This window comes from Centropristis striata, chromosome 21 (assembly GCF_030273125.1).
Source record: "Centropristis striata isolate RG_2023a ecotype Rhode Island chromosome 21, C.striata_1.0, whole genome shotgun sequence".
Lineage (NCBI taxonomy): Eukaryota > Metazoa > Chordata > Actinopteri > Perciformes > Serranidae > Centropristis > Centropristis striata.
In genome coordinates, this window is record NC_081537.1 from 217,757 (window position 1) to 229,396 (window position 11,640).

Consider the following 11,640-nt stretch of genomic DNA (forward strand, 5'->3'; position numbering starts at 1 on the left):
GAGCCTCATTTGTGCTTTGATTATAACAGCAACATTTGGTCTAACAAACAAATAAATGTAGATATAATTCTAGTTTTTTTTAAAAACACATTTTCTTTGAATATCTGGAGCTTTCTCTCTTCAGACCCATGCATAAAAGAAAAACAACAACAACAACAACAACATACAAATATTCAACAAACATTTGGAGAGAAATGTACATTTTCCTGCAGAGAAATATGAGTTGAGGTGAACAACAGTCATCATGAGCAGTGAAAGCCTCCGTGGCTCAACAGACACAGGAAGGAAAGTCAAACATCTACAGAACAACTAATGAGCAGATGTCAAAGCCCCGCCCATAATGTTTGATTGACAGCTGATCTCTGCAGAGAAGAAATGCCACAACGATGAGCTCTCAGCAACAAACGTGGAAAGAAATCAGTTTAAAGGCTTCTTATTGTAGAAAAACACCAGTTACAAGTCTTGTGATTATTAAGCAGGTGCAGTTGCAATAAAAATACTGTGAAAATATATTTTCTGACTGCTTCGAAAAAATATGTCACTCAAAGAAGCTGCTCCTATAGGATACGGCAGTATATACATTATCGTGTCCGACTCTAAATCTGCAACCTGTAAGTGAACCTGTAATATATTTCATGTTTGAGTCAGAGGGAAGCATCATCAGGCTCTAACATGTAAAGTCTGACAACATCTTCCTCAGCGGTGGCCATCGTCTTTTTGCATTCACCGGTGAGTTTAACCGAGGCTGCAAACCGTTAACCGTGGTTAGCCTGGCTGGGTGTCACTCAAGACTGTCAGCCAATCAGAAGAAAGGCTCATGAATATTAATGAGACAGGCCCAACATGATCTGAGCTGCTGGAGCTGCAGAAGGAGGCTGAGAGAGCAGATGAACAACTGGACTCAGGTGGTTTTAGCACATAAAACTACAAATTTATCCTCTTATAGATATAAAAACTTCAAATAAAACACCTCAAAGGTGAACAAAATTGGAGCTTTTAGAGTTAAAACACATTTTTACCTGCTGTCCCTTTGGTTATTTGAGTTTACAGAACTCAGCAGTAGCTCCATCGCTGTAACCAAGATCAAGTCCAGCATAGAGCGGCTGAGTGAACGTGGTCTGGACTCTGTGGAGGAGGGTCATGGTTTCAGAGACGCTGTAGAAGGACAGAATACCTGCTCTGTGATCCAGGTACACTCCCACTCTGGAGGACCGAGGACCTGAGATGGGAGTTTGGATCTTGTTGTACCAAAATGTATATTTGTTCTTGAAACATGTTAATGCCCAAGACTTGTCATTGCGTCCAAATACAGACTCTCTGCTGATGTTCTTGTATGAAGCTGCTACATCAACTCTAACCCCTCTCCACTTCACCTCCCAGTAACATCGTCCAGTCAGACTCTCTCTACTCAGGACCTGAGGCCATTCAGTGAATCTGTCTGGGTGACTTGGATAGGACTGTTGATGACTCATGCATGTTGCTTTTCTGTTCCCCTCAGATAATAACAGCCATGTGCCTGCTGTGTTTGGATCCATTGTGATCTCACATGAATATTTTAAGAACTCAGCTCTGGTCGTGGGCTCTGCTGGTGAATCTGACAGTAAAACATCCACTTCAGTCAGTGAGACGTCTGTCCATTTGTCTCTCAGGACGTCCTGCAGTTTGTCTCTGACTCGTGACACGGCCGCTGTCACGTGGTCAAAGCGGCGGCGAGGACGGATCTGGATGCTGGATGTAGACGGGCTGAGTGCTGACAGTGAGGGGTAGCTGTGGAGAAACTGGTTGTGGTCCTCTGTGTTTGAGAGCTTCTTCAGTTCAGCGTCTTTCCTCTTCAGCTCTCTGATCTCCTGCTGCAGCTTCTCCTCCACCTCTTTGACTCCACTCACTTCAGTTTCCTGCTGGGATCTGACCTGCTGCTTCACCTCAGAGCTTCTTTTCTGCATGAGACGGATCAGCTCAGTGAACATCTTCTCACTGTCCTCCACTGCTTTATCAGCAGAGCGATTGATGGCCTCCAGCTCCTGTTGAAGCAGCTTCACATCTTTCTCTCTGTCCTGGATTCTCTGCTGGATGTTGAGTCGACTCACCTCCAGCTCTTTCTGCCTCTCGCTCCTTTCTGCTGCAGCTGAGACCGTGTCGTGGCCTTTATGTTGGTCCACAGAGCAGAGATAACAGAAAGACTGCCGATCGGTCCGGCAGAACATCTTCATCACCTCATCGTGCTGAGAGCAGATGTTCTCCTGCAGCTTCTCGGAGGGCTCCACCAGCTTGTGTTTCTTTAATAGAGGTGATTCATAATGAGGCTGGAGGTGTTTCTCACAGTAAGAGGCCAGACACTGCAGACAGGACTTGAAGGCTTTCAGTTTTCTCCCAATGCAGACATCACAGGCCACATCTCCAGGTCCAGCATAGCAGTGGTCAGCAGGAGCAGCTTGGAGTCCAGTCTTCTTCAGCTGCTCCACTAAATCTGCTAACATGGTGTTTTTCTCCAGCTTTGGCCTCGTTCTGAAGGCCTTCCTGCACTGAGGGCAGCTGTAGACCAGTTTCTGATCCTCTCCATCCCAGTGGCTGTTAATACACTTCATGCAGTAGTTGTGTCCACATGTAGTCGTCACCGGATCCTTCAGTAGATCCAGACAGATCGAACAAGAGAAAGTTTCCCGGTCCAGCTGAACTCCTTTCTGCGCCATTTCACCTCTCAGTCACAACGACTGTCTAAGGTTCACTTCCTCATAACTGAAATTGGTTTGAACTCTGATCTGAACTGTGTGTGTGTGTGTGTGTGTGTGTGTGTGTGTGTGTGTGTGTGTGCAGTGAGTCAGCACCATGTTGGTAACACCCATTTTCTAACTAGTAGATGTGAAGGGGAGGGAACCAGGAAACAGCAGGACAGAGTGGAGCTGGCTGTTTGAGAGCAGGAGAAGAGGGAGGGGTTGCTGTAACAAATCATTAGAGGATGATGTCATTGTGTGTGATACCTATCCTGTGTGTTTCACTTTAAGGAAAGTGCTTTTCTGACTCAACAATATTATTTCAGACCAAATGTCATGCATGATTTCTTCAGGTGCAGACAGTGATAGGGAGAGAGAGATCAGGATGGAAAGGATTCAAAACATTGAGACATTTTTCATGATAAAGAGAAAAAAAGCCTGCAGATAACGATGATGAAGGTATCAGTCACTCCATCCTGAATCAGTCACACTCAGACTCACTACTGCCACACAACAATCAAGAACTATTAAATACATTCTGTTTTATTACTTTATGTGTATTTCAATTGTCTTTATTGTTGATGAGTGGATGTGTGGTTGTTGTTTTTATAAGCTTTTGTACAGTTATCAAATAGAAAGTAGTATATATATATATATATATATATATATATATATATATATATATACATATATATATATGTATGTATATATATATATATATATATATATACAGTTGAAACCGGAAGTTTACATACACTATATAAAAAGACACATATGCTTTTTTTCTCACTGTCTGACATGAAATCAGACAATCACTTTTCCTGTTTTAGGTCCGTTAGGATTACCAAAATTATTTCTATTTGCTAAATGCCAGAATAATGAGAGAACGATTTTTTAAAACAATTTTTTATTACTTTCTTCAAAGTCAGAAGTTTACATACACTAAAATTATTATGCCTTGAACCAATTTGGGAAAGCCCAGATGATGCTGTCATGTCTTTGGACAACATTAGAGTTAATTGGAGACACACCTGTGGATGTATTTTAAGGCACACCTGAAACACACTGCTTCTTTGTGTGACATCATGGGAAAGTCAAAAGAAATCAACCAAGATATCAGGAAGAGAATTGTGGACTTGCACAAGTCTGGTTCATCCTTGGGTGATATTTCCAGATTCCTGAAGGTTCCACATTCATCTGTTCTAATAATTATAGCCAAGTATAAACACCATGGGAATGTCCAGCCATCATAGCGCTCAGGAAGGAGACGGGCTCTGTGTCCCAGAGATGAACAGGCTTTGGTCCAAAATGTGCATATCAACCCCAGAACAAAAGCAAAAGACCTTGTGAAGATGCTGGCTGAAGCTGGTAAAAGTGTGTCATTATCCAGTGAAATGAGTCCTGAGACATGGGCTGAAAGACCACTCTGCAGGAAGAAGACATTACTCCAAAAGAAACATAGAACAGACAGATTTAGTTTAGTTTTTATTAGTTTTAGTTTAGTTTTTATTAGTTGTAGTTTAGTTTTTATTAGTTTTAGTTTAGTTTTTATTATAGTGGAGCGGATAAGTGATATAATCTTTCAGTTTATGATACAAGCGTGAAAATTGGCATGAACACTCTCCATGGGTCACTTGACAAGAAAATTGTCCGAGACATTTAACATTTTAAGATGGCGGCCATTTTTCAAGATGGCCGACACCTAAGTGGAGCAGTTAAGTGATATAATGGTTTATTTGGTGATACAAGCATACAAATTGGCATGAGCAGTCTCTGTTGGTCACTTGACAATAACCCACCCACAGTTACTTGAAATTCCAAGATGGCGGCCATTTTTCAAGATGGCCGACACCTTAGTGGAGCAATTGCATGATATAATGGTTTATTTGGTGATACAAGCATAAAAATTGGCATGAGCTGTCTCCATGGGTCACTTAACAAGAAAATTGTCAGAGACATTTGAAATTGTAAGATGGCGGCCATTTTTCAAGATGCCATCTTGGAATTTCAAGTAACTGTGGGTGGGTTATTGTCAAGTGACCAGCAGTGACTGCTCCTTCCAATTTGTATGCTTGTATCACCAAATAAACCATTATATCACTTAACTGCTCCACTAAGGTGTTGGCCATCTTGAAAAATGGCCGCCATCTTGGAAATTCAAATAACTGCGGGTGGGTCATTGTCAAGTGACCAACAGAGACGGCTCATGCCAATTTTTATGCTTGTATCACCAAATAAACCATTATATCACTTATCTGCTCCACTTAGGTGTCGGCCATCTTGAAAAAATGGCCGCCATCTTTAAATTTCAAATGTCTCGGACAATTTTCTTGTCAAGTGACCCATGGAGAGTGTTCATGCCAATTTTCATTCTTGTATCATAAACTGAAAGATTCTGGCAAAAATGAGCACTTAGCCGCTCCACAATTAGTTGTAGTTTAGTTTTAATTGTTTTAGTTTAGTTTTTATTAGTTTTAGTTTAGTTTTTATTAGTTGTAGTTTAGTTTTTATTAGTTGTAGTTTAGTTTTTATTAGTTTTAGTTTAGTTTTTATTAGTTGTAGTTTCGTTTTTATTAGTTGTAGTTTAGTTTTTATTAGTTTTAGTTTAGTTTTTATTAGTTGTAGTTTAGTTTTTATTAGTTGCGTTGTAGAAAATCTTTAAAGAAAACACTTGACGAACAGATAGATTCGAATCACAGCCTTGTGCGGGATTTATTTAGCAGACATTAAAAACAAATGATACAACGCATCCAACGGTCAGAACAACACTGAGAGACAGCAGCCAGTTTCTCTCTTTTTACTTTGCAGGTTTGCGTGTCATTGTTTCTGTGTAACTAAGGGTCAACGTCCTGTAATTTCCTGTTATGAAGAACACTTGATATAAGAGCACACTTGGGATTTCCCAAATCAGAGCTGTTCATATCTCAATCAAGCAGAAGTTTTCCTGTAAAGAGACTGTGACTGTTGGTCAGATTTCTGTGTGTTTATCAAAACATATTTGATGCATATTTAAACTGCTATATGTCAGATATTTTAATACATCTTCAAATTAATTCTACGACATATCCCCCCTTTAATGGAGATATCCATTAGCAACATCTACAGAAGTTAATTTGAAAGAAGTGTGTTTCTATATAAACATGGGACCTCTAAGGAGATTTAAAAATTAAACAGGAAACATCAGGCAGGTTTGGCTAGTGAGTTTTTCCTTTTGGGTGTGGGGACTTTCCTGCAAGATATTGCTTTGTGGACAAATAGGAGTTTGATATACTAGTATCTACATATACATTTAAAAAATTTACAACACATCAACAAAGTCAGACACTTTCTAATGGTTATGAGCAAACCTTCACCTAATACCTTGATTAATTATTATGAGATACCCAAGTGGATTATAAACATTGATAAATACTTCTGTATGTTCTGTTTGTAAGATGCGGCTCAGTGTACAGTTGGTGAAAACCTCAAACAGGCTGTCATGTTTATGAGGAAAGTCGAACACTGATACATGTCACCACATCACTGAACAGGATCACCAAACCAATACAATGTTACATGTAAGACACAACACAAGTCAAATTAATTGAGTATTATAGACAAATCAAGTCACATAACTATGGAGGACATTAGATGTATAAAATGTGTACTGCTGAACATTACTGTGTAACTGTGGTACAATATATTTAAAGTTAATATACGTAGTATCCTGTAAACAAAACAAAACAAAACAAAACAGTTTGTGTGGTGTTCTTCGGTTCCTTCAGGCGTCCCTCCATGTCCTCTGCTCAGTCCAAGTTCCTTCATTGTGATGCTGCTAAATGTTCCATTACCTTTTTCCTGGATGGTCCACCTGCCATGTTTTTAAAGCCCTTCACACTCGCCATATAGTCTGAAATGTCTCTGTCATCATGTAGAAACAGGTCTGTTTGTCTCTTCAGCATGGATACGATGCAACATGTCAAAGGAAACCAGAATTAAACTGATTAATGCCTTAGCCAAAACGGCTCCTCATTACTCTAACATTTGGTTCGCCCAATCCCCTGACAGACTCCCCCTACCAGCATTCTGCTATGTAAAATGTAAATGAATGTACAATAATAATATTTCTCAAACTACAGCTAACTACATACTAAACACCTGTCTGTTCTGTCCTGTCATGGTAACATGCAGCTGCTCCCTCATCACCTTCAGGATTTCACTTATGTGACAGTTACCAGTTAACATTTTTATCATTTATGATCAAGAGAAGTCTGGACTTCAGACCGGCCCTGGACTCATCCTGAGCCTTTAACGTAGTGGGGATAGCTGCAGGTTTAAGGACATTTTAGCATTTGGTGTGAGTGGTTGTTTCTCCAAAGCTCTCCACACATTCCTCTAATGTTGAGAGTCTCTTCCTCCTTCATACACCCCCACCAGCTCCTGAGAGCTCATTGTTCACTGAGTCGTTCCTACACATCCTGTCCGTGCAGAATTAACTGGGCTGGTCATATTCAAATCCTGGCAACTTTGATTTATTGTAATGTGATTTTCAAACCGTACTAGTATATCTATGAGGGGTAGAGTCATTTGACATGTGAGAACTATGATAATAACCCACGTCACTTTACAGTTTACAGTCATATCACATCCTTCAGCATTCAGAAATCCAGCATTTGCAAACATTCAATATGTGTTTTATAATCTACTAGAACATGTTGGTGTGTCAGCTTGTGAGGTGAGCAGGTTAACTTTGTGTAACTTGAAGTCTGTGTGGCCTCCTAAATAGCTCTGTCTCTCCCTGGGACATAAACCTATTTAACATGTTCCTGACTGTTTGAAATGAGAATGTTCTATGTGCTTGATCTATAATGTTGCTGTGACGTTTTCTTGTCTGTATGAAGTGTGAATGTTGGTGTGGGTCAGCACTGTCTGGGTTGGTGTGTGTGTTGCATCGTACTCATCTTTAGTGATTTGGGTGTGGTCCTCCTGCAGCTAGCTGCCTCTCTGCTAAGAGCCTCCTGGTCACATGAAGCCTCGTTAGGGCCCTTCAGCTTCTCCACAGGCTGTCCCAGTTGCCTTGGCAACATCAACAACAAAATGTTTTCATTCTTATCGTGCATCACAGTCATTTTCCAGTATTGTCTATATTGAACCATACTGTCCTTGTGTCTGTTGTCTTCAGAGGACACCAGCTGGTGTTTCTTCCTCCTGGACTGCTGTTGGCTCCTGATCGCTGTCTCTCACCGTCTTCCTCTAGACTGGTTGATCTCTGGCTCGCTGTTAGTTGCGTCATGTTATCTCAGCTTGCGACTGCTCAAGCGAGGGTATTTTATAGGGAGCCAGTAATCGTTTTGTTAGCATTGGTGGTTAGCATTATTATATCATGCTCTGTTAGTTGCAAGAAAGCAAGCGGCAAAGCATCAAGCTTTTCATCATTTCCAAACTCCCCCCTTCCACAGTCTCCAGAACTGTGGAGTTGGGACATCAGAATCATTAACATGTCATGGGTAAAATCATCTTTGGTATTGTGAGATGTCATTTCTAATCAAACAAAAGTTTTCAATCACTTTATCGTCTAAAATTAATCCAAACAGTTCTAGGAGTTGTTTAAAATTCTTATTATAGGCCTATCTGCTCATTTAAATCCAAAAACCTCTAGCTAATAACTTTCTTTCTTGGGGAAAAAAAGAAAAGGGTAAAATTGTATCAGAGTTGATGGAGTTGTAGGGGCGGGGGGAATGTGTGTTTGCTCTCTGTGAATGCCGTTGTATTGTGTGTGTGTGTTTCCTGAAGGTGTGTGTGTGTGCTTCCAGTGTATGTGTGCGCTCTGTCAGTGTGGTCAGAGTTTGTGTGTCCCTTCCTGTTCTCTGCTTAGAGCATTTAACCCCTTATTAACTTTAGCTCAGCATGTATGTACAACATGTATTTACACATAAACAAGTATTTACATATTATCTCGTAACACAATGTGCCTGTTCAAATCACATATATAAAAACATATTGAACTTCATAACAGAAACAGAAAAAATAAAATATAACACTTTTAAGTAAAGATATTATAACATCAGTCAGTCAGTCAGTCAGTCAGTCAGTCAGGTTCCTTAGTATGAGTCAGTCTGTTTTTGTTCACTTTGGTATTTAGACTTTTCTTTTCTTAAACATGTTGGATTTCTTGAGTGTACCATGGAATTACACCCTTCTGACCTCTTGTCCAATTCATCTGTGTCAATCATCTAATTTGATTGTGAGGTCTGTACTTATGTACTTCTAACAGTTATCCATATTAATTACATATCAATTACGTATTGCCCTTTATATGTGAGGGAGCTTTGGTGTGTGCGTTTGTGTGTCGTTTCCTTTATTCTACTGGCTCTGCATCTGATTCTCTCCTGCCAGTTTACAGTGATATTTTTACTTATGATAGTCTTTACAGAATTCACAAGACAATTTGCCAGCACAAATTACATTAATACAAACACTAGAAAATACTTGTTAAACCTGCAGCAGGCAATTAACATTTAATTACATATGGAGCCTTTAACATGATATGAGTGAATGGGTTAGAATGTTTTATATGTGATGTTTTATATGTCGTTAGAATGTTTTATATATACAGGGTACAAGTCAGTCGGGTCGTTGTCAGTGTCAATTGATTCTAACAGTTATATATTAATAGCATATTGATTACTTATTGCCCTTTACCATTCAGAGAGGAATTACTTTATTTGGCGCAACCAATGCGCAGATTCCGACCACCACTGAAGATACGTTTCCCGTGTAATTACACTAGATAGATGGTAGATACTGGTGGTAGAAAATACTTTTAAATATCATTTAAACTACATGCAACTAAAACTCTCAACTGGAGCCAATATTTTAGGTAAAAACTCACCATATTCAACAGTTGAATAGATTGAAAAGCATGAAAAAGCTCACAATGTCAATCCTAAAAACAAGTCTTTCTGTCTATTTTTTTGGGTCATTTTGTTTATTTTTCAGTTCATTTTGTGTCTTTTTTTAATCATTTTGTGTCTTTTTGGTCTTTTTGTCTATTTTTTTAGTCTTTTTGTTTCTTTTTTTGGTCAATACGTGTCTTTTTGTGTCTTTTTTTAGTCATTTTGTGTCTTTTTTAGTGCTTTAGTCAAGACTGAAATCCCTGTGAAGAGGTTATTCACTCAGTTTAGTTACAAAAAGACACATGTTGTTAAAATAAGCACATAAAGCTATTGTCAGTAGGTAAATTATACTCAGAACAAGATAATTGAGATACTATTGATAGATAGAAGAAGAAAATACTTTTTTTTAATAGACTTAATATTATAAATCAGGGGTCTCAAACTCAAATTACCTGGGGGGCCGCTGGAGGCAGTATCAAAATGACCAAAAAAAGACACAAAATTACAAAAAAAAGACACATAATGACAGAAAAAGACACAGAATTACTAAAAAAGACAAAATTATTTTAAAAAGACACAATATTACCCCCCAAAAAAGACACAAAATTATATGTATATAAAAAAAGACACAAAATTACCAAAAACAGTAATTAAACGGACCTTCCACACACAACACAATAAAGTGCCATTCATATAAAACTCACATTAAACTTTCATATCAAGGTGGGGGCCACAAAATATCACCACAAGGGCCACAATTGGAGCTGCAGAAGGAGGCTGAGAGAGCAGATGAACAACTGATCTGAGATCATTTTAGAATGTAAAACTACAAATTTATCTCCTTTTAGGTGTCAAAATTTAATAACAACACAACAAAGGTGAACAATATGGAGCTTTAAAAGTTAAAACACATTTTATCCTGCATCCTTTAAATGACTGTGGTTGTTTGAGTTGCCAGCAGTCAGCAGTGATACAGGAAGGACTCTGGCCTCTGGGGGCGACTCTGAAGAAAGGATCCTTGACACTTTGTTCAACTCTCGTTTACAACAGAGCTCATTTCTCTTTTAAACTCACTGCTCATTTCAACTTTTAGCAGGCAAACTCTTCTGAGTCAACAGGTAAACATTAAGACAATAGATTAGAGTTTTCTTCCTTGTTGACTTCACTAAGATTTAAGAGTTTAGTAGCATGTATATGTGTCAGGAATGTGTCTGTAATAAATCCTTTTATCAACTAAGAGCACAAACCAAATCTTGGCTGTAAAAGCAACACGTAATATAAAACTCTGACCTTTGAACTTTCCTCATTAAAACAGCTTTTGTTGGAGAAATGAGAGACTGACTGACAAATGTTCTTCTGCTCTCAACATGAACAGTGAACTTTGTGTTGTTTCAGGAGAACAGCCTCAGTTATATCTCATATTAGTCTCATCATTTATCCATCAGCTTTATATCAAACCCTGGAATTAAGACCAGAAGAAAATACTTTGTTTATGTTTGTTTATTCATTATATAAACAGTTTTTTCACACATCCCATCAGTGAAGTTTGTTAAATGATTTTTGTTCAGTGATTTCTTGTACAGATTCACTTCATCCACACAATCAATTAGTTTGATCAGAATCTCAGACATATACAAGATAATAATGACTATTTCCTTATTGATTATGAACATGATAATTATAGTTTTATAATACATCATAGAGCCTCATTTGTGCTTTGATTATAACAGCAACATTTGGTCTAACAAACAAATAAATGTAGATATAATTCGATTTTTTTTTTTTAGAAACATTTTCTTTGAATATCTGGAGCTTTCTCTCTTCAGACCCATGCATAAAAGAAAAACAACAACAACAACAACATACAAATATTCAACAAAAATTTGGAGAGAAATGTACATTTTCCTGCAGAGAAATATGAGTTGAGGTGAACAACAGTCATCATGAGCAGTGAAAGCCTCCGTGGCTCAACAGACACAGGAAGGAAAGTCAAACATCTACAGAACAACTAATGAGATGTCAAAGCCCCGCCCATAATGTTTGATTGACAGCTG

At 38.5% G+C, this 11,640-nt stretch overlaps 1 protein-coding gene across 1 annotated transcript; it reads right to left on the minus strand.

Moving 5' to 3' along the window:
• Positions 1-1,034: 1,034 nt before the first annotated feature.
• On the minus strand, positions 1,035-2,913 carry LOC131959803 (tripartite motif-containing protein 16-like). Its single transcript, XM_059325022.1, has one exon. It carries the CDS (start codon positions 2,688-2,690, stop codon positions 1,035-1,037), a length of 1,656 nt encoding a protein of 551 aa, XP_059181005.1. The 5' UTR covers positions 2,691-2,913.
• Positions 2,914-11,640: the final 8,727 nt, after the last annotated feature.

Bases quoted from the DNA above. Each gene is read 5' to 3' on its own strand.
- LOC131959803 (XM_059325022.1), bottom strand. From the start codon at position 2,690: ATGGCGCAGAAAGGAGTTCAGCTGGACCGGGAAACTTTCTCTTGTTCG.